Genomic DNA, 23,619 nt, shown 5'->3' with positions numbered 1-23,619 from the left:
CCCGCCAGGAACATAGACAATTAGACACGTAGAATAGCGTACCGTGCCACACCCGGAAAAGCCGTTTTAACAGCGATGTATTATTTAATGCATGTTTTAATACGATCGTATTAAAAGCTACCGTTCGTTAACTCTGTTATGCTTCTGAGCCAATGGCCGCGGCCATTTTGAAGATGCGCGCGCATCCACTTACATTGCCTGCTCTGTTTTCAGACGGCTTTATCTCCAGAAGCGACATTGCAGGGTCCGCTTTTTTCCACCACCGACCGAGAGAACAAGCACCAGCTTCGTCAACACACACGGAATGGTTTCATAGTAAAATGCGATCACGGATATTTGGCTCTTCAAAGTAAGTGTCACGCGCGATAAAACCCTGGCAGTACGCGGCGGAGGGATTAAATAATGGTAGCGGTCAAACGGTTAATATCCCAGTCTGTGGAGCGTGATGTCACATCCAGTACATACAGTTCTCTGCATGTACTGGACTTGCATTGAGCAAAGATTTGAGTTAAAAACGTTCGCTCTGAAAGAATATATATATATATTCAAAGATTCGCGCCTACATTTTCACGATTTAAAACAAATAGCAAGTTCATAGCGCGGCACTCGGTGCCGCGCTATGAGCTTGTAGATCTGCTATTTTTCAATAGCTAAATAGTCCAGTAATAATGTGATGATGTCAGCACATTGGGCAAGTTGCTATGGCCAAATTTAGCCCAATGAGTGTTTTTATGCAAAACTAATGCTTGGAATGGATTCAGCATCATGAAAACCCCCTAGTTTGATATGTCACATGCTACTTAAAGCATAAGGAAATTTTTAAAAGATTGCCTTATAATAGGATGTCAATGGTGGCCATACTTGATTGATTGATTGATTGAAGAATTTATTAACAGTTTGCAGAATTACAGTACATTTCAAGCACAAACTCAATACAAAGGCTGTTAACTGTGAGTGGACGACCCAATTAAGCATTACACTTGTTTCCAATAGGGTCCACCATGTTCAAATCATCAAAACATTTAGAGACGTACAAATAGACACTTCTATAGACAGAACAGGAATTCATCATAAAGGAGGTAAAAAGGGAAAAGAAACATATACAGTGAGGGGAAAAAGGGGGTGGGGGGGATTCAGATTTTACGGGGGCCAGTTTCGAATTGCAGCCATCCGTAGGTGCCCTTTGAGAGCGGTTTTGAAGGAGTCAAGGGATTCGCATGTCTTAATGACAGTTGGTAGGGCGTTCCACATTTTGGTGGCATAGGAGCGAAAAGAATACTGTACAGAATACTGTACAGGCCATTTTCAACACTTTCCCCTCAGACAATTCCAGGCAACTTTTTTTCTGTTATTCAGGACATATTGAAGATGCAAAATCAGCTGAGTTTGGTTTTTTTGCAATTAGTTAGAGGTTGATCCTGTATTTTCCATAGATTTCCTGTACTAAAAGTATAACGTAATGCTTTAAAACACCAAAAGGGGTTCCCGCCCCAAAAAATGGGTTAAAAATCTACAGCACTGTACTTGCATGAGTGAAAAACAGTGCTGTACTTGTATTGAGTGAGTGACAAATAAAAAACATCTGTGAATCTTGAATCTACAGTATAGCGTGTCAAAGAGACGTCAGTTAACCTATTTTGGGCGGGAACCCCTTTTGGTGTTAGCATTATGTTATGCTTTAGCTATTGAAAAATAGCAGATCTACAAGCTCGTAGCGCGCCACCGAGTGGCGCGCTACGAGCTTGTAGGTCTGCTATTTTTGAAAAATCGAAGAACGGGTGACATAGAAACATAGCTTTTTCAGAAAACTGTCAGGATGTAGAAGACATTTTTTAGAATCTGATCTCAGGTCAAAATGGGTTAAAATCGGAAAAAAAAGTCTGGGAAACAGATTTGTGTCAAAAAAAGCACAAATACGCTTACTGCTCACTCAGGCGTCGAATCGCTGAGGAACACGAGAACGGAGGAAAGGAAAACAACACAACACACGACGAGGCTGTTTCTCTCTGACAGCAGCAGAGCACACACACACACACACACACACACACACACACACACACACACACACACACACACACACACACACACACACACACACACACACACACACACACACACACACACACACACACACACACACACACACACACACACACACACACACACACACACACACACACACACACAGCAGAGCACCCAAGTGCTCTACGGAGTTCAACCGAACAGCGTTGTTTTCACTGACAAAAAAACGAATGGAAACTGAATGAAAACTATAAGCTACGATGACTAAAACTAAGACTAGATATACTGACAATTTCGTTGACAAATAAAAACTAGACTAAAATGATAGGAAGGGACTAGTGGACAAGAGATCCAGTGTAAGTCATTTTACACTTGGTTGCATGCTGAAAATAGCCGATCTACAAGCTTACAACGACGCGCTGTGAGCTTGTAGATCGGCTATTTTCAAGTGTAAAGTGTAAAAACAGTGTAAAAACAGTCATTACGACGGCATCAACGCCCACCATCAACTGTATATTTAGTCGACAAAAAACTAGACTAACACTAAAACATTCCAGGTGACTAAAATGTGACTGAAACTAAATGAAAACTATTCAAGAGACTAATGACTAAAACGAAGATCAAAATTTGATGCCAAAAAAACCAACACTGGTGTGTTGGTAAAAAAACCGGGAGGGAGGGACACTCACAGAGGTGAAGTGGAGCATTCTGGGTAGGCTGGCCTTGACACGCAGCGCGGCAGAGACGTAGACCTCGGCCACCGAGGCCACGGGCAGACAGGAGCCGGCGCACTCCGCCAGGTTGACCGCGTTCAGGGCCATGTGGACCGCCGACAGGTGGCTGCCGTTCAGCTTACCTGCACGCGCACACACACGGACACACACACGGATACATGGACACACACACACACGGACACACACACGGATACATGGACACACACATGGATACATGGACACACACACACACACACACACACACACACACACACACACACACACACACACACACACACACACACACACACACACACACACACACACACACACACACACACACACACACACACACGGACACACACGGACACACGGACACACACACATGGACACACACACATACACACACATGGACACACACACAGACACACGGACACACGGACACACACAAACAGACACAAGGACCAGTTAGGCTTCATTTCGCAGACTAAAACGATGACAAAACAATTATTCAATTCGCACATGGGAACTGAATAAAAACTAAGCTATGCTGACTAGACTAAAATGTTAGGGAGGGACAAGAGATGCAGACAAGTACGTGGTTGTGATTGGGTGTATCGCTCGGAAAATAGCCGATCTACAAGCTCACAATGAGCTTGTAGACTGGCTATTTCCGGCATGCAGTGTAGGTATAAATCAGGTATTAAGACGCCATTAAAGCTCGACTAAATCGCCCGTAGATTTAGTCGACTAAAATCTTATGATATTTAGTAGTCCGTCAGGTGCATTACCATATATATATTTTTTTTTTTGAGTGGTGCAACTAGTTGTGGTGTCTCTAGTTTCTTTGAAAGTGTCCAGAGCAATAGAGTAGAATCGGCTCAACGGTCGTCCTAAATATTTTTAACTTTTAACATCTTACTAAGCTGGGATGACCAGATCTTATGCATGTCATTGCAGGCTGACCAGGCCATACCCTTCCTAGTTTGAAAGTCCTCATTTTGAAAGTCTATACTCTAACCCATTCTGGGCGGGAACCCCTTTTGGTGTTTTAAACATTATGTTATAATTTAGCTATTGAAAAATAGCAGATCTACAAGCTCATAGCGTGGCGCGCTATGAACTTGTAGGTCTGCTATTTTTGAAAAATCGTGAAAATGTGGCGCAAATCTGTGAATATATATTCTTTCAGAGCGAACGTTGTTAAAGGTATATTCAGTGATTTAACTTCATTCAAATACCATATGCTGACCATATAAGGAGTTCCTCCCTGTCCCCAGTGAGCCCCTGGGGTCAAAAAACCCTAGTTTCAGTTTTGGTGGTGGGTGGCAAAGCCTTCATCCAATCAGGATGAGAGGGGCCTTCCTCCAATCATGACCGAGCCTTGGTGCACATGCTGTTGGCCTGTTGTACTTCCCCCCACTGTAGAGCGTGCATGTGCACATTTTGTTACCGGGGCGGACTGGGTGGTTTTCCAAATCACCCAAATCACTGAATGCTCCTTTAACTCAAATTGTTAATTTGGGGGCGTCCCAACATATTTTCAGATGGGGGTCGGTGGCCAAATACAGATAGTTTCTGGGGTCCTTGACATGAAATATTGAGAACCACTGATACAGAAACATAGGAATTTCAGAAAACATTTTTTTAATTTCGACGTCAGGCCTAAATGGGCTAAGAGCACCACTCACTTCAGACGGGTCTGATTTTGTTTTTTTATAAAACAATCACATGGTTATTTTCCCAGCGGACACACACACCCACCCACCGGTCATGTGCAGCTGGTGCAGCCGGTGGTAGACCAGCGCCGCGTCGCGGCAGCTCTTGCGCGCGTCCTCCTGCAGGGGGCGGTCTGCGCGCAGCCCGCCGGCCCGCGCGGCCAGCCAGCGGCCCACCCAGAGGCGCTGCAGACAGAGGCGCAGCAGGGCCCAGAGCGCGGCGCAGGCCAGGTCCAGCTGGGAGGTGGGCAGCGGCCGGCCCAGGGCCTTCATGCACGTCCACAGGTTCTGGCTGGCCTGGGCAAAGTCCCCCTTGAAGAACACAACAACAACCCATGGGTTATTATAGCAAAAAATCACACACGTGTGAACTGAGTGGTGCAACTCCCCTCTCCCCTCTCGCCCTGCCCCTCTCTCTCTCTCTCTCTCATTAGCAGGCAACAGTGCAGCACTATCTCTCTCTGTTTCTGGCACAACAGCGCCACTTTTGCCCCTACTGGTACTCAAAAATAAAGTCTCCACCCGCTGAAAGATTTTGTATGGCCGAGTCCTAATGTGTGATTTGTGATAAAGTGTTGATAGCAGTGTTGTTTTCGTCGACTAAAACTAAGTCGACTACCTTTTTCCCACTGACGATCCAGTATAAGTCATTTTAGTTGCATGCTGAAAATAGCCGATCGAGCTTGTAGATCAGCTATTTTCAGCAAGTGAAATCATTACGACGGCATCAAGGCCCGCCAAAATACATTTTGTTTGACTAAATCAACTGCAGATTTAGTCGACTAAAATCGACCCCGGTCTGAAAAAACCTTATACGGACGAAATATTCGGCAAATGTGATTGACATAAAGTGAGGTAATTTTTTTTTTTTTTTACGTCCTCCGAACTTCGCTTCGATATTTGGCACGGGGAAAACACCTTTAGTATGTTTAGTAATATTGTTCCTGCTGTTATTATGTAAGTGCATACTGTCAAAGCAGGTGAAGAAATCACAGATTGAGGCTTTAACCGTTGCTTTGACCATTAGGGTTTTATGGAAGATGTGTCACATTATTGCTAGTTTGACCACTTCAAATGCTCTAATCTTAACCCATTTAGGCCTTAAAAACTGTTTCCTGAAAAAACCTTACGTTTCTGTATCAGTGGTGCTCAATATTTCATGTCAATATGCCTCCGCCCCACATCTGAAAATATGTTGTTCCAGGGACCCCCTCCCCAGAAGCAAATATTTTAGTTAAAATGTTCACTCTGTAATATATTCAAAGATTCGGGGCCCATTTTCACGATTTTTCAAAAATAGCAGACCTACAAGCTCGTAGCGCGCCACTCGGTGGCGCGCTATGAGCTTGTAGATCTGCTATTTTTCAATAGCTAAAGCATGACATAATGCTAACACCAAAAGGGGTTCCCGCCCAAAATGGGTTAAATTAATCTACAAGCGTTCAATGTGCCGCAGTGAAGCATTGAAAGCTTGTAGCTGCACAACATGCTTCCAAAGGAGACCTCTAATAAGAGTCCAAATGCTTGAAATCAGTCGCGGCGACCACGAGAACCAGAGACTGCCATGAGAAGACTGGAGGGGTATTTGAATAGAGGACTGAGCGGTGCAACTATTTATTACTTTCTTAGCAATTATGCCATTGATTACATTTTTTTGATTAATTGAATCAAAGAGATTCAATTAAAAAAATATATATTATTTCATACATCGGTGAATTCATGAGAAGAGGAAATCTAATTAACTAAAAATCCATTAGTCTGATTAACCAATGAATGCTAATTTTACACTCCAGCTCATTAACACCTTGGATGTCCAAGCCGGAGTTCTCCGTCCACGTTCAAGGTCATGGTCAAGTGCCCAACACGGAGATTGATAAACAGGACGGAGATTAATGAAAACAAAACCGTTCGCATCGCTCTAGAGCCTTGGAGCGCTTGTTGCCCGATCCGATGACGTGTCAAAAAGTGACACGTCATCGAAAATCTCCCCTGCCTGTTTAGCTGACGAAAACGAAAATCTTAAAACGATCATAACTCCCGATCTAAATCATCCCGTCTAATTCTGAAAAAAGATCCTGTGTTAGACGGCGCTCAGCGGTCCAGTCGCTAGTCGCGATAGATTTATTATTACCTCCCGTTGTTGTCGATTGACGAGTGGTGTGGCTATTGTTAGCTGCTACACAGACATGCACACCGGTGCCGCCGGTAAAAGTGGTCCGTGCGCTACAAATGATGGGCACCCTGGATGAAATTGATTAAATAGTTCCGGGCTTCTAAGGTGTTAATCAGTTTTATAGAAGTTTAGGTTTTGTTTCATCAATTCCAATTTCACTTGTGTGTATCCTCTTAACCTGCACGAGTTCTCTCTCCTGATTGGATCAAATTGGCACCCCAACAACAATACAAATGTATTTCCTGATTATTTACAGAGCTGGAGAGACGGGGAGAGACTCGTGTTACTGAACAAACGCTCTGTGGTCTGTAGCAATGGTCAGAACCATTGCTACACTGCTTTTTCGCGAGCGGTCTGTGAAAAAAAAATCACACCCGTGTGAACTGAGTGGTGTAAGGTCTTATATAGACTGATCAGCTGTGGTCTGACGTAATGTCTGACGTAATGAAATCACACCCGTGTGAACTGGGTGACCATAGCAACCATGCTCATTTTTTGGTACGAACAGACAGACAGACAAACTAACAAAGCCAGTTGTAGGAGTGGTTTACACCACTCAACAATGGGGGCGAACGTGTTTTTGGGGGCAAGCGTTCCAGTTACCTTACTGAGGCACTACACCGTCTCTAAGCATTAAGGATGTATGCTTTGTATAACTTGCTTATCCCATTTTGGGCGGGAACCCCTTTTGGTGTTTTAAACATTATGTTATAATTTAGCTATTGAAAAATAGCAGATCTACAAGCTCATAGCGCGCCACCGAGTGGCGCGCTACGAGCTTGTAGGTCTGCTATTTTTGAAAAATCGTGAAAATATTTATTTCAGAAAACTGGAGGATTTAGAAGATTTTTTTTTTTTAATTTCGACGTCAGGCCTAAAGGGGTTATAAGTCTCTCTGGATTAAAGAACATCAGAAAACAAAATAGCTTCATGGTAATTGTAAAGTGTAAACAACAGGTGTGTTTTATTTACCCTGGCCAGGTCCAGGTCGGCCTGCTTGCGGTGCCTCCAGAACAGCACGGAGGACCCGGAGTGGGGTCGGGTCACCGGCTCTCCGTAGACCAGCAGGCGGATGAGGACGCCCGACACCAGGACCCCGTTGAGCAGCCACACCAGCAGGGTGGGCAGCATCCAGTCCAGCCAGCCCCAGGAGTCTGCTGTGGACAACACACTGTTACTATAGTATACAGGGTGGGCAGCATCCAGTCCAACCAGCCCCACGAGTCTGCTGTGGTGGACAACACACTGTTACTATAGTATACAGGGTGGGCAGCATCCAGTCCAGCCAGCCCCACGAGTCTGCTGTGGTGGACAACACACTGTTACTATAGTATACAGGGTGGGCAGCATCCAGTCCAGCCAGCCCCACGAGTCTGCTGTGGACAACACACTGTTACTATAGTATACAGGGTGGGCAGCATCCAGTCCAACCAGCCCCACGAGTCTGCTGTGGACAACACACTGTTACTATAGTATACAGGGTGGGCAGCATCCAGTCCAGCCAGCCCCACGAGTCTGCTGTGGACAACACACTATTACTATACAGCAGGGGTCCTCAACTAGAAATGCTGAAGGTCCACTAATATTTTTTGAAAAAGACTAAGGTCCGGTCCCATGAGCGCGGCGCGGGCCACGCAGCGGCCAGCGGAGAGCAGGGCTCTATGCCTGTTTCCTACAGTCACACCAAGGCAAGCTTATACAAATCGGATCCCCTCCCAACCAACCAATACTGGGTTATGGAAATGAGTATGGAAAAAAAAAGTTATATATTCCCCTCCAAAAATTCACAGCAAATGAAAGGTATTGTGTTGAGGCTTTAAGTTTAAAAAAAAACTTTAGCCTCAAGTTAAAAAAAAAGAATGGGTTTTTTTTCTGGGGTTTTTTGCCCAGGGTCCACAGAGAGGTGGTCCACCTATTGAGGACCCCTGCTATACAGGGTGGGCAGCATCCAGTCCAACCAGCCCCACGAGTCTGCTGTGGTGGACAACACACTGTTACTATAGTATACAGGGTGGGCAGCATCCAGTCCAACCAGCCCCACGAGTCTGCTGTGGTGGACAACACACTGTTACTATAGTATACAGGGTGGGCAGCATCCAGTCCAACCAGCCCCACGAGTCTGCTGTGGTGGACAACACACTGTTACTATACAGGCTGTGAATCTTTGGGTGTCCCACGATTCGATTCCGATTCTTGGGGTCACGATTCGTTTCAAAATCTAAAGCATTTTTTTTCCAGATACAAAACGATTGTCTATTCAAAATGATACAACAATACAATACAGCTGTGCTGATCTGAAGTGACTAGTACTGACTACAGTAACTTGAAAATGACTGAAGACATGATGTTTACTGTGATTAGAGTAAGCTTACATTTCATTTTTGGAAATTATTTATCGATTTTGAATCGTTCATAACGGGAATCGCGATTCTAATTTGAATCGATTTAGAAGCAACGATACAAGTTTAAACCGTTCGCTCTGAAAGAATATATATTCAAAGATTTGCAACCACATTTTCAAGATTTTTTCAAAAATAGCAGATCTACAAGCTCGTAGCGCAGCACTCGGTGCCGCGCTACGAGCTTGTAGATCCCCCCCCCCCGGACCCCCACCCTCAGTACCTGTGATGTCCAGGCCCAGCATGGCCCTGCCCGTGCCGTGGCCGGTGGCCGCGGTGGCAGCGGAGCCGGCAGCGCCCCCGGTGGTGGCCGCGGTGGTGCCACACAGCAGGGCGGCCAGCGGGTTGAGGGACAGGAAGAGGAAGGTGAAGGCACACAGCGCCATGCGAGAGCGGTCCAGCATGCCTCCGACGCCGCCACCGCTGCCCCCTACTGGGGGGCTGTCCAACACACTGGGCTGGAGGGAGGGAGGGAGAGAGAGAGAGAGAGAGAGAGAGAGAGATTCACGTATGTTAGTGTGGGACATACGTGTGAGCGGTGCCCGTTGTGTTCCCACAGCACCGATTTGCTGGCTGACAGCTCTTGATGTCTTTGGCATGTGTGAAGCTAGTCTCATTCTCCTGTTAATTTAGTTAATTTACAAAGCTCACAATTTGTCGTGATACCATGCATTGTGAACTTGTAGTTTTTTTTTGTTTTTGGCCCCTCTGCACTGGTTATTGGTTAGCGAAATACAAGGTTCGCTCCCCACTCCTAGACCAGATGTCCTGGCTTTGTTTTAAAAACAAAATCGCCTGTGGTCCCCCAGGCTAGGTGTTACCTTGGTGTCCTCCGCCATGGGGCTGTCGGAGTGACGGGCTCTGGTTGTACTAGTGTACATTAGGGCATTAAGCAACTAGTCGACTATTTAACTAGTCGACTAGTAAATCCACTAGTCGACCTTGTTGATACTAGTTGATAAGATTTTGTAGGCCTCAAGATCAGGTAGATTATAGTTATAGTCACCAATGTAAACAGTTTTTAAAAGTACAAGTATTTTTTTACATAACAGGTAGTTAAACAACTAGTCGACTAGTAAACTAAGCAACTAGTGAACTAGTAAAAATGACTAAGTGAAGTGAATGCCCTACTAGTGCACATACCTTGGTGTCCTCCGCCATGGGGCTGTCGGGCTCCGAGTCGCTGCCACATGAGTGGGAGGAATAGGAGGAGGGGGATCCCACGTCGGAGGCCGGTGGCGTGGGGAGCTCCGCCTTCACCTCGTCCACCTCCATGGCCACCAGGTCCTTCAGAGACTCTGTAGGAGGGAGCAGAGACGTTTGTTCTTCTGATTAGCAACTCTCACTCAACCCCGGCTTAGATCATACATGGGGCAACTGGCGGCCCCCGGGGGCCCCACATGCGGGCCCCCGCCATCACTTAATGCGGCCCGCAGGTTAATATCAGAATGCTGATATGTTGTTTATTTCAGCTAATTACTATAGTATTAACCCATTTTGACCTGAGATCAGATTCTAAAAATGTCTTCTACATCCTGACAGTTTTCTGAAAAAGCTATGTTTCTATGTCAGTCGTTCTTCGATTTTTCAAAAATAGCAGACCTTACAAGCTCGACCTACAAGCTATGAGCTTGTAGATCTGCTATTTTTCAATAGCTAAAAGCATAACACCAACAGGGGTTCCCGCCCAAAATGGGTTAATGCTGCCTGCAGGTTAATATCAGAATGCTGATATATTGTTTATTTCAGCTGATTACTATAGTATTAAAAGGTTATTGTCTTTTTTTTATATGTCCAATGTATTTGTATTTAGTTCATGAAGTTAACATAACTATAACGAAATGCATTTAAATTTAATACAATTTTTACTTTTCAGGATTCCAATTCAAAAATAGCAAAAAAAGTATTCAGCATTTCAATTCAAATATAGCAAAAGAATGCTGATTTTTCAGCTTGTAGATCGGCTGATCGGAGCGAGAGAAGAACTCACTGTTTTTCTGAGCGGCCATTTTGAGAGCGATGTTCTCCTGTTTGAGCTTCTGGTTGGTCTGCTGAATGTAGCGGATGTAGTCGATGGCCTTCCGCAGCACGGCCGACTTGTTGAGCTACACGGAGGGGGACAGAGACAGCAGAAAGGACTTGTTGAGCTACACGGAAGGGGGACAGAGACAGCCGAAAGGACTTGTTGAGCTACACGGAGGGGGACAGAGACAGCAGAAAGGACTTGTTGAGCTACACGGAAGGGGGACAGAGACAGCAGAAAGGACTTGTTGAGCTACACGGAGGGGGACAGAGACAGCAGAAAGGACTTGTTGAGCTACACGGAAGGGGGACAGAGACAGCCGAAAGGACTTGTTGAGCTACACGGAGGGGGGACAGAGACAGCAGAAAGGACTTGTTGAGCTACACGGAGGGGGGGCAGAGACAGCAGAAAGGACTTGTTGAGCTACACGGAGGGGGGGCAGAGACAGCAGAAAGGACTTGTTGAGCTACACGGGGGAGACAGAGACAGCAGAAAGGACTTGTTGAGCTACACGGGGGGGAGACAGAGACAGCAGAAAGGACTTGTTGAGCTACACGGGGGGGGACAGAGACAGCAGAAAGGACTTGTTGAGCTACACGGGGGGGAGACAGAGACAGCAGAAAGGACTTGTTGAGCTACACGGGGGGGGACAGAGACAGCAGAAAGGACTTGTTGAGCTACACGGGGGGGGGGAGACAGAGACAGCAGAAAGGACTTGTTGAGCTACACGGGGGGGGGGAGACAGAGACAGCAGAAAGGACTTGTTGAGCTACACAGGGGGGGACAGAGACAGCAGAAAGGACTTGTTGAGCTACACGGGGGGGGGGGGAGACAGAGACAGCAGAAAGGACTTGTTGAGCTACACGGAGGGGGACAGAGACAGCAGAAAGACAAGCTTATCAGGCTATACGGGGACAGACAAGACCAGGGACGTGCAGAGTGTGTTCGAGAGGCAGGGGCTGAAATCCCACAAGAGGGTGCACTTTTTGACAAAAATAGCAATGTTACGACAACAACGGACAGCACATAGTGATGCCACACGGACATCGCCAGAGTGACGGACAGTGCGGGCAGTGACATCAGGCCACACGTATATAAGGCCGTGGGTGAGGCAGCAGAGCTCGCAGTGTGGAACAAAGTTAGCGACCGAGAGAGAAGTACGGAAGCCAGGGGTCTACGGGCAAATCTAGTGCACATAATTGTCCAAAGGGAGATATTGTGCTCATTGAGGCAGTACCCCTTGGCAACCAGTAGGTGTCCTACTACCCAACACCAACTGTATAAACGTACTGCACCGTACTAGAAACATAGCACAGACTGGTTTATACTGTATAAACCACTGCACCGTGTACTAGAAACATACAGTACCACACAGACTGGTACAACTGGTTTTAATCATTCAAATACATGACTGGATTTACAGCTCTAACCACATTGTGTCATTCAAGGTGGTTTTCAAATTAGGATTCAAATCTGATAGATTTCTACAGATGCCTCTCAGTCTGGACACTGGGGCCTAACTGATACTTTGTCTTGCAACGTCATCGTATGAATTATAAATTAAAGATGTTAACCCATTTCGACCTGAGGCCCGATTCTAAAATAAAGGCTTCTAAATCCAAACAGTTTTCTGAAAAATCTATGTTTCTATGTCAGTGGTGCTCAACCTTTTTCATGTCAAGGACCCCCAGAATTATCTGTGTTTGGCTGCGGACCCCCATCTGACAATATGTTTTTCCAGGGATCCCCCCCCCAGAAGCAAAGATTTGAGTAAATCCAAACCACGGAGAGCTCCGTAGATTTAGAGTTATTCCGCTTTTAGTCAGCCAGTATAATGGGATGCGGACAGGGGCGAGGTTGCGCAAGCCGGTCTAGGATCGCTAAAGAAGGAAAGGCCAAGCCAAAATAATAATGGAAATTTTTAAATCAGCGATCCGGTTTGATATCAATAACAAAGCTTATCTGACGGATCAATCCGCCAGGAGCAGAAGGTAGTTAGATTCCTTATGGCGGAGCGTTACGTCACAAGGAGTAAGTCTGTTAATTAATGGCGGCGGATTAAAGGAGCATTCAGTGATTTGGGTGATTTGGAAAACCACCCAGTCCGCCCCGGTAACAAAATGTGCACATGCACGCACTACAGTGGGGGGAAGTGCAACAGGCCAACAGCATGTGCACCAAGGCCCGCCCCCACTCGATCATGATTGGAGGAAGGCCCCTCTCATCCTGATTGGATGAAGGCTTTGCCACCCGCCACCAAAACTGAAACTAGGGTTTTTTGACCCCAGGGGCTCACTGGGGACAGGGAGGAACTCCTTATATGGTCAGCACACTCTATAGTAGGGAGGATTATCCAGAAAAAAAGAAAAAATAAGTGATATTTGAATTAAGTCAAATCACTGAATATACCTTTAATTAATGGCGGCGGATTAAGAGTTAAACAAAACCATTATTTAGCGTCTCTCTCACCTTGGCCTCGGTGCCGGCCACCAGGTCCTTGAGCTCGATGATCTTGTCGTTGATGGAGGAGCGGTAGCGCTTCTCGATGGCGTTGTGCGCCGTGCGCTTCTCGCCCTTGTAGGGCACGCCCATGGGCTTCCCGGCGATGGCGATGCGGTTGATGGGCATCTTGTCCGACGCGTCCATCATGAGGGGCACCGTGGTCAGGATGGTGCCCCCGCCCATCAGAGCCTATAGACGGAGACAGCAAGAGGAACCAAAAAAAAATTATGGAACAATTTGAACAACCTTTTGTACGGTTGATAAACTCGTTAGTGTTGGTATGAGAATGGCCATACTCCCATAATAACTCCCATCTGGGGCGGGAACCCCTTTTGGTTGTTTTAACACTAGCACGTCGGAGCGGTCAGGCTGACCGATTTTGAAATTTTGAAGTGGATTTTCTTTGCCCATGAAGTCCTGAGAAAGTTCCCCTTGCATGACTTTTTCTAAATGTTCGATTCAAACCATCTCTGTTTTTTTTTCCATCTGAAACGTTTTGGAAATATGATTTTAGACATAATTCTACTAAAATGTCTGCTCTTTTTCGGTCCGTGGGACCGCTCTTAGAGCCCTCACCCTTTCTCCCCCACAAGCAGTGCTTTTCACACCTCCCTCCCGGCTGGAGACGGGCATTGTTCAAGCTAATGTGTCATTTGCATTCCAACTAGCCTTCCACATGTAGGCAAACTTACATTACAAACTTACATAAACTAAATGTTGTTTTAGATGTTATATTTGTTATATGCGGTTTGCAGAAATAACGATGTCTGACTTTATTTCTCGAAACGGAAAAAGAAATATGGTGTGTGGTATTGTTTCCACCAAGCGCATAGCTCAATCGATATAAATACATGTTGACTATACACGCCACCTTTAGCATAATTATGTTGGAATAATAAAGTTTATAGCATTGTGACTATGTCGCGCATATTCATTTCATATATCAGCGCATCAAAAATATGGTGAAATATGGTGTATTGACTGACTGGCGTATTGTTTCAACCAAACGCATAGCTCAATAGATATAAATACATGTTGACTATACACGCCATCTTTATAGCATAATTATGTAAGGTGGCGATGATAAAAATGAATCAATTATCCTGGAATAATAAAGTTTATAGCATGGTCTGTTTGACCCGACCGACATTTCCTTGGAGCGAGAATGTTCGCCGATGCGCGAATCAGCGCAATGCCAAATAAAAATTACAGTGTTTGAAATCAGTCCAACCCGATAGACGTCCCGAACTTCTAAATGTTTTGTCAGTAAGAAGAACAGTTCTGTGACTTCTGTCCGTCCTTCGTCTGTAAACTTTTCTGCACGCGACCAGTGGAACTGATTTCCACGCATCACGGCTCTCTTTTTTTCTCTCTCCCTCTCTCTCTCTCCCTCTCTCGTGGAGAGGGAGAAAATATCCAAGTAACTGACGGTGAGGTATGCGGAAGTGCATTTTAGATAACGCTGTAGCACTATTTGTGGCGGTGATGCGTCACATGACTTGATCTATCCTATGGTGTATATATAAACCGTGCTGCTGCTACGGACCTTTCTGCTGGCACAATAAATCAAATATATATAAATGACATCGATCATAGGCGGCGGGTATGTAAGGCTAGGCCAGGCTTAGCCTTCCCAAAAATTATGCTGGGTATTTTTAAAATATATATAGGCTAATATGTGCGCAGCATTATATAGAAGGCTAGCCGCTCCCAAACTCCCAACTCCTTTGTCTGTAGCCTAAACTTTTCTGATTTGCACGCACGCACGCACAGCTCTTTCCTTTTTTTGGCACAATCAATCAAATATATATTAATTACATCGATGTTTCCCCCTCTATATAAAATGACAATATATAACTAATGTCGTATTTCGTCTGAGCAATGTGCCTGGCTCTGGCAATAACGTGTGGTAGCCTATTGTATTGGCTCAATACAAAGTCGGACAGTGTTTGCTGCGCAAGGGTATTCAATAAAGCGCTCACACCGTCACTATAATTATAGTTTGGTAAACTGAAATAAAAAATAACTTTGAGTTGTCCTGTCTAGTTGAAACTGCTGCCTTGAATTCGTTGGAATGTAACATTTAGAAGACAATGGCAAGCCGTCAACGGGTGCAGAGAGAGGTGTGAAGATCATTAGACAGTGGGGGAGACAATGGCCAATCAAATAGCACGAAAAACACCGGTCAGCCTGACCGTTAGCCGTCATATTAGTAGTGCATTTTTTTCAGACATCCTAGTGTTAAAGCGTCGTTACACTTTAGCTATTGAAAAATAGCAGATCTGCAAGTTCATAGCGCGGCACCGAGTGCCGCGCTATGAACTAGTAGATCTGCTATTTTTGAAAAATCGTGAAAATGTCCCTCAAATCTTTTTTAAAAACATTTTAACTCAACTCTTTGCTCCTGGAACAACATATTTTCAGATGGGGGGGGCGGAGGCATATTACATATAATGTTTGGGGTCCTTGACATGAAATATTGAGCACCACTGATACAGAAACATAGGTTTTTTCAGAAAACTGTCAGGATTTGGAAGACATTTTTTAAATTCATACTACTCCAGTCTTAGGTCATAAGGTGACCACTGCGGTCATAAGCAACTCACCGATCACCCAAACACATCTCTGTCTTTAGACTCTCTAGACATTTAAAAACAGAATTTATTTAAAGACGGTTACGCCGCGGACAAAGCCAACTCGAGTCGTGACAAATCATGACAATAAACACAATATTTTGGACCAAATAAATAATTACAAAGAAGAAAAACAACAAAAAAGGTGTTGTAACCTGCCGTTGTTTTTATATTCAAAAATAGCAGATCTACAAGCTCACAGCTGCACCGACCTGTAGGGAGGTGGTAGTGGAGGTGGTGTTGGGCAGTGAGGTGGTCACTATACAGTTGTCATGTTTCAGAGTGGTCAGCAGCAGAGACTCTGCCTTGATGAACTGGGGCTGGAGCAACACCTGGCGCACACACACACACAAACGCACACATGCACACACACACACACATGCGCACGCATGCACGCACACGCACACGCACATACAGAGGAAGGAAGAGAGAGTTAATTTCACATCTTTTGAAATGATCCACAATACTACAAAAAGAATCACATCTGGTCAGTTTTTCCACTTTTCCACTTCCCACTTTGTCTATAATACACATATTTGTCACATTCGCCCCGTGAAATGTTTGTTTGAGAGGTCTAAAAGTCAATCTTTCCATGTTCCAACAATTAAATCCAAATCACAATCATTTGTATGACAATACATTTATGGTAAGTCAACTGTCATGATTGTGACAGACCACGCACACGCACGCACGCACGCACGCACGCACACACACACGTACTTGCTGCATATGGGGGGCGATGGTCTGTATGTGTGGGGTGTTGTGGGTGGTGGTCAGCAGGGCGGTGGTGGTGGTCAGGCCCGCCCCCTGGACGTGGGTCTGGATGGCCATTGGCTGAACGCCGGGCGGGGACGACGACAAGGTGACCATCGGTTGGCCGCCGACTTGATTGACAGCTGGAGAAGAAAAGCGTCGATTCAAAACATTGATTTAAAAAAAAGGTAGGGTATGTGATATCTGTTTGTTAGAGTAAGCATAAGCATAACATAATGCTTTAAAACACCAAAAGGGGTTCCCGCCCAGAATGGGTTAAAATAAAAGTATGTGACACTTTTTCTTCTTTTGACAGCAAAGTGATGTCATTTTCTGACACATTACCAGCCTGTTCTACCTGTTCTTCACGTAATTATAATAATAGACAATTTTTTTTTCTCCTTCTTCGTTTTCTTTTTCTTTTAATGTCTCTTCTATTTGTAATCTGTGAAGCACATTGGGTTGCACTTGCTGTATGAAATGTGCTATACAAATAAAGTTTTGATTGATCGATAAATTGATTGAGATGACTATTTGATATTCATCACAAATCTCATTGTGTAAATAACATTTTTGGCAAACCAATCCCCACACTGATGATACGCCTAATGGATCACTATTGGAGTGTGTCCTCGGTGCCCTTATCTAAACACCCTGTGACACCGTAGCGTTATGGTTTGTTTGTAGGTTAAAGGTGAGCTCTTATCAGCGGTCTGATGAGTCAGTCAATGAGTCACCTCTGACCTTCCTTATCGGAGCGCCGGGGGCACAGTTACGCTCATCAGGGCTGAAGTTATTGCGAACGAAGTGAGCACTAACTATAGAAGCTGGCCAAAACTGTCTGTCTGTCTGTGTGTCTGTGTGTCACGCTGTAACACCACCCGCCCGCCACCAGAGGGCAACTGAAATGGAACGATACAGAGGTCTCTGTGTGTGTGTGTGTGTGCGTGTGTGCGTGTGTGTCAGACAGCTGTCACAACAGCTTCGTTCGCTTCCCACGTTTACGCATCTTACTTTTATTTTTGGAGTGCTTTTGTACAACTGATGAAGTTCACCCTGCTACTATTTTAAATAGAAATATCTGTACTTTTGACTCCACTGCATTTCTCGGAAAGGGACCGCTGATATAACCTACAAAATCGGACACACTTCCCTCATCGTGGGGACAGAGCAGTACAGAGAACCCACAGTATCGGTTCTGTTTTCTAACCTTTTGTTCTGTGTCCGAGGGAGGCCCACCAAAGGGCAAGACAAAACCTTTTTTCTTTGTGTATATTTGTACGTCTCTAAAATGTTCTGATGAATTGAAAATGGTGGACCCTGTTGTAAACAAGTGTGGCGTCGTCCACAGTAACAGTTTTTTGTATTGACTTTGAAATGTACTCATGCTGCACACTGTTAAAAAGATTTCAATCAATCAATCAATCAATCAAGACACAACCTGTATCCATATGCGTGCAAACACACGCTATATCACTGTTGTTGTGTATTTTTTTATTTTTGAGGGGCTCCTATGCCCAGCTTTTCGGGTTTGTGTGAACACAAATTGTGGCTTTGTGATTGGATGATCACCCCATACTGGCGATGATTTGATTGGCTGTGAGCAAAGAACACGTTGAAGATAAATGAGGAGGGGCAGAAAACTTTGTAGCGCTGCCACATATGTTAAAAGAAGGATTTATTTTATTTATGGCATTTAAAAGTGTATGTCACAGATATTGTATAATGGTCCTTAATTAACGCCATCCTTTAAGGGTAATGTCCTAATAGGTTTTATTTTGTTATTGTTTAAGGGGTGTTTTGAAAGCCTATGTTATGATTTGAGGGGATTGTTTTGATTGACGGGTCCGAGACTGTCTGACGCACGTAAAGTAGGCGTTGGTGGCCGGCCCGCGGGAGGAACGAACGAGAGAGGCAAACCGTCCAGGAAGTCCACAGGAGACCTAGACCAGTTTGATCATTATTTATTTAATAATTAACTCTACTCGGAACGCTATAGGTGGAAAATAGCTAAGGCCACACTGCCGCGCGCTGTACTTCACAAGAGAAAAGACTTGGTGAGACCGTTTATATTTTATTTTATACCCCGCGAGGATCCATTGTTGTTTTTTCCCTTGGGAGTCATTACTTTGTGGATTACGTCGTTGCTGGGGATCCCTTTACTTTTTGGATAACTTTTGGAGTAACGTTTTTGGATTGACATTGATTGATTGACACTTTTCGTTTGTTCTGGGACGGTTTGGAGCCGTTTGGATTCACGGAGCGATAAGGAACAATAGGAGCGTGCGGGCGCGTGCGCGAGATGCGGACTTTAATTACTCTTTTCTTACAGACCTATCTAATAAACTATTTAGCGGACGTACGTGCGTGCGTGCGTGCGTGCGGGCGCGAATCGAGGACATTCGGTTCAAAGGGTTTCAACTTGTTTTCATTCATCTGAGTTGGTTGTTGTTTATACCTGGCTGTATTATTATTTCTCCTTTGAGTAGATAAATACTATCATAACTTCATCACTACTTCGCTGTGTTCTTACTAAGTGTGTTTGCTGTCTAATGTCTATTGCCATTCCTGTCATTCAGCATAAATCAATTGTGTCGAAGGAGATCAGTCACTATCCCGTGCTTTAAAAAAGAGTAACAGTTAATTTAATTATTTAATCGTTACATAATGGTGGCCCATACGGGGACTGATTTAAATTGATTGATTGATTGATTGATCGATTGATTGATTAATTGATTTTGATAAGCTGGTTTGGTTTAGCTTTGCAATATGGCAACACCAGAAGGAGTAGAAACAAGTGACGTCGTGTCTACTCCTGTCCATGATTCTCCCTATACTCCAATGGTTGATAGCCTACCTGTAGTTCAGGGGGACCCAGATTTCACTTCGGGATCTTTCACCACAAGGAGAAGTCCCCCTCATGAAACCTCGTTAAGTGATTTGTATGTTGGGGATGAGAATCAAAGAGGGCAGGTTGATGCCCAGGTTGAACATGAAACCGATAATGAAAATAATGACAATGAAAATAATGACAATGAAAATGATGATGACGATGATGAAGATGATGATGATGATGATGATGATGATGATGGGAGGGATGAGAATGATGTGACTCATTACAATGAGCTTAAAGGGGAGGTGAATTCTCTAAAGGCTGATCATGATGAACTTAAAGGTGAGGTGACTTCTCTGAAGAGTGTTAATGGGGAACTTAAAGGTGAGGTGAAGTCTCTGGAAAAAAAATTGGCTAAGCTCGAAAATGATTTTAGAGCTTCCATAGCCAGTTCAGTGAACAGGGAGGCCCACCTAAGGCAGTCCATTGAATCTACTCTCACCAGACTAGGAGAAGATATGAGGGCAGACATGCAGAAACTGGAAAGGGATACAGTAAACTGTTTGTTACGCAGGGACGACAAGTGGAAGAAAGACCTTGCTAGGGCAAGACCTACTAGTACACCTGTAGCAAGCAGACCCCTAGAACTTTCCACAGATGTCAGCCCCATAGCGCCCCCTATACCATATAGTCAGCCTGGAGCGCATTCACTCTCCTCTCCGTCTTACTCCAAACCCCCGGTGCGGCTGGAGTTTCCTACGTTTGGTGCCACGACTGAAACTTCCGATGTCCTTGCCTTCATTGAGCAGTGTGAGACCTTCCTTGCCTTAAGACCCCTCTCCAACCGGGAACTTTTGGGAGCCCTGTCCTCCGTCTTCAAGGGGCCGGCACTCAGCTGGTGGCAGGCTGCTAAAAGCCAAGTCCACAATTGGGTCTCATTTAAAAATGCCTTCATGTCCGCTTTCCTCTCCTCTGACTACATGACAGAAGTGGAGGAGAGACTGAGGTCCATGGTGCAGAAACCAGAGCAATGTCTCAGGGACTTTGCATACGATTATCGTGCACTGTGCCTCAAGTGGAAGCGAGACATGCCAGAGGAAGATATAGTGAGACGCATCTTGAGTAACATCAACCCTAAAGTGGCTGGCTGCCTGCGGGGCACTGTGACGACAGTGACCGAGCTAGTAAAGGTGGGGTCCATGGTGGAGAAGGACTTCTCAGGAACCCAGGACTACTGGCAGAGGGTGAAGGCGAGTACTGACAAACAGGGTAAGGAGAAGAAGAAACAGTCGGCGAAGACCATAGCAGAGCTTTCTCTAGTGCAACACAAGAGCTGCAAAAAGAAAGAACATAAGCTCCTGTTGGTCCCAGTTACCATCAAGGGAATCCCAGTAGAGGCAGTGGTGGACACTGGGAGTTCTTTCACCCTGATTAAGGAAAGTCTGTGGAAGCGAGTCATGCTACCAGACGAAACCTTACCGGTTGTCAGACAGGGTTTTGTCCTAGCTGATGGCTCAGCTCATCAGGCCCTGGGCAAGAAAGACCTCGGGTTCAACTGGCATGGGGTGAAAAGAACCATCGACACCCATGTGATGCAAGATCGCCATCTTGTGTTCCCACTGATCCTTGGGCTAGATTTCCTTGCCGAGACCGGTGCCATTCTTGATCTGGCTAAGAATAGGTATGGGTTGAAGACTGGACAAGGTTATACCTATTATCCTTTCTTAAGCCAGAAGGCCAACTCCAGCTTGTGGGACAAGTCTCCCACCATCATCTACCAACCAGGCATCCGCCTCTATTATGCCTTGCCTCCAGGAGAGATGAGAAGTTGCTGGGCCTCTACGGTCAACCCAGAGTTACGGGTTCCTTATGACACGGACTGTCCGGAGGAGCTCCTACAGCTCATGGGTGACTGGCCTGCAGTCACCTCCAGTAAACTGGGGAAGACATCTGTGGAGAAGCACACCATCTTCGTGCAGGATGAAGTGCCTGTACGATGCAAGGCGTATCGTGTGTCTCCACAGAAGAAGAAAGTCATAGAGGAACATGTGGAGAAGATGCTGGTGGATGGGATCATTGAGCCGTCACAGTCAGCTTGGTCATCACCTGTAGTTCTGGTGAACAAACCAGACGGGTCCTACAGATTCTGTGTGGACTACCGAAGGGTGAATGCCAAAACGCTGCCAGACGCTTATCCGATGCCCATCATTCACGACATCCTTGAATCCTTGGAAGGGGCCTCATGGTTCAGTTCCTTGGACTTGCAGTCTGGATACTGGCAGGTGGCGATGGCAAAGGAGAGCAAGGCGAAGACTGCTTTCATTACATCTCTTGGACTTTTCCAGTTTAAGGCCATGCCATTCGGTCTGCGGAATGCGGCAGCCTCCTTTCAGCGGCTGATGGAGACGGTCTTGTCGGAGTTGAGGGGAAAGCTATGCTTTGTCTACATCGATGACATCATCGTGTACTCTCACTCCAAAGAACAACATCTTAGAGACTTGGAATCCGTCTTCCAGAAGTTGCATGCCGCCAATCTCAGCCTCAACATGAAGAAGTGCCACTTTTTCAAACGAGAGCTGATGTTCTTGGGGCATATTGTCTCCAACAGAGGCGTAGAGGTTGATCCATCTAAGACCCAGGCTGTATCTGACTATCCTGTCCCTCGGGATCTGAAGGCTGTACAGCGTTTCTTGGGGCTTGCGGGATGGTACCACAAATTCATTCCCCGTTTTGCCGATATGGCAGCCCCTCTCAACAATCTGAAGAGGAAGGGAGTGGAATGGAACTGGACCAGCCAGTGCCAAGACAGCATGGAAGCTCTGAAGCAGGCGTTGAAGAGCTCTCCAGTGTTGGCGCAACCCAATACATCACTACCATTCCAGGTACACACGGATGCCAGCGAAGTGGGTCTCGGAGCCATCCTCTCCCAGACCACCGACGATGGTGAGCATGTAATTGCTTACGCGTCGAGGGGACTCCGAGGCCCAGAACGGAATTATTCCACTTCTGAGAAGGAGTGCCTGGCTGTGGTCTGGGCTGTGGAAAAGTGGAGGCACTATCTGGAGGGACCAGAGTTCACAGTCTTCACGGACCATGCTGCACTGTCCTGGGCTTTCAACTGCCCGAAGACCACCTCTCGACTGACTCGTTGGATACTCCGACTGCAACAATTCACCTTCAAGGTTCATTATCGGAGGGGCTGTCTTAACGTCGCCCCGGATGCACTGTCCCGTGCTTATGAGCCACTCTCCATTCACTCCTCACCCTGTCTTGTCATGTCCACGAAAAGCCCCTCGGACTTGCCGACCACATTGGCAGAATTGGCGACGGCCCAAGGAACAGACCAGGTTGTGATGGACCTGAGGAGAGACAGCGGTCGGACAACATCTCCACCCGATCGCATCGGCTTCTGTAACCACCAAGGGCTATTGTACCGAAGAGTACCGCTGAAGAACCAGGGAGAAAAGTGGCAGTTGGTCGTTCCGCAGACTCTGGTGGCAGAATTCCTGAGGTACTTCCACGACAATCCGTTGGGGGGTCATCTGGGTCGCCTGAAGACCCTCTTAAGAGTGCTGGAGGTTGCCTGGTGGCCAATGGTCCGGAAGGACGTATGGGATCACACAAAGACTTGTGTGACCTGCCAGCAATACAAGGCAGACAACACCAAGCCGGCAGGGCTACTACAGAGCACTCAAGTCACCGCTCCCGGAGTGATGTTAGGCGTCGACCTGATGGGTCCATTCCCCAGGAGCAAAGCCGGCAACGTTTACCTCTTGGTAGTGGTGGACTATTACTCCAAATGGGTAGAGATGTTCCCCTTGAGAGACAGCAAAACACCTCGTCTCATCAA

General features: G+C 45.8%; 1 protein-coding gene across 1 annotated transcript in view; it reads right to left on the bottom strand.

The window, feature by feature from the left end:
• Window positions 1-1,930: 1,930 nt before the first annotated feature.
• Window positions 1,931-23,619, bottom strand: part of srebf1 (sterol regulatory element binding transcription factor 1) — a gene marked incomplete at its 3' end in the record, with an annotated part of 37,252 nt that continues 15,563 nt past the window's right edge. Inside the window, exons 3-12 of the mRNA XM_079520922.1 lie at window positions 16,904-17,079; window positions 16,396-16,515; window positions 13,518-13,739; window positions 11,016-11,130; window positions 10,169-10,323; window positions 9,249-9,483; window positions 7,599-7,780; window positions 4,504-4,765; window positions 2,712-2,878; window positions 1,931-1,945 (exon numbers count right to left, since the gene is read on the bottom strand). Of these exons, the coding sequence (XP_079377048.1) occupies window positions 1,931-1,945; window positions 2,712-2,878; window positions 4,504-4,765; window positions 7,599-7,780; window positions 9,249-9,483; window positions 10,169-10,323; window positions 11,016-11,130; window positions 13,518-13,739; window positions 16,396-16,515; window positions 16,904-17,079 (1,649 nt within the window). The remainder of the gene's footprint in view (window positions 1,946-2,711; window positions 2,879-4,503; window positions 4,766-7,598; window positions 7,781-9,248; window positions 9,484-10,168; window positions 10,324-11,015; window positions 11,131-13,517; window positions 13,740-16,395; window positions 16,516-16,903; window positions 17,080-23,619) is intronic.

The sequence above is a fragment of the Electrona antarctica genome, assembly GCF_951216825.1.
Source record: "Electrona antarctica genome assembly, chromosome: 14".
Lineage (NCBI taxonomy): Eukaryota > Metazoa > Chordata > Actinopteri > Myctophiformes > Myctophidae > Electrona > Electrona antarctica.
Note: the sequence above shows the minus strand (reverse complement) of the source record. Positions and strands in the feature narration are given on the sequence as shown.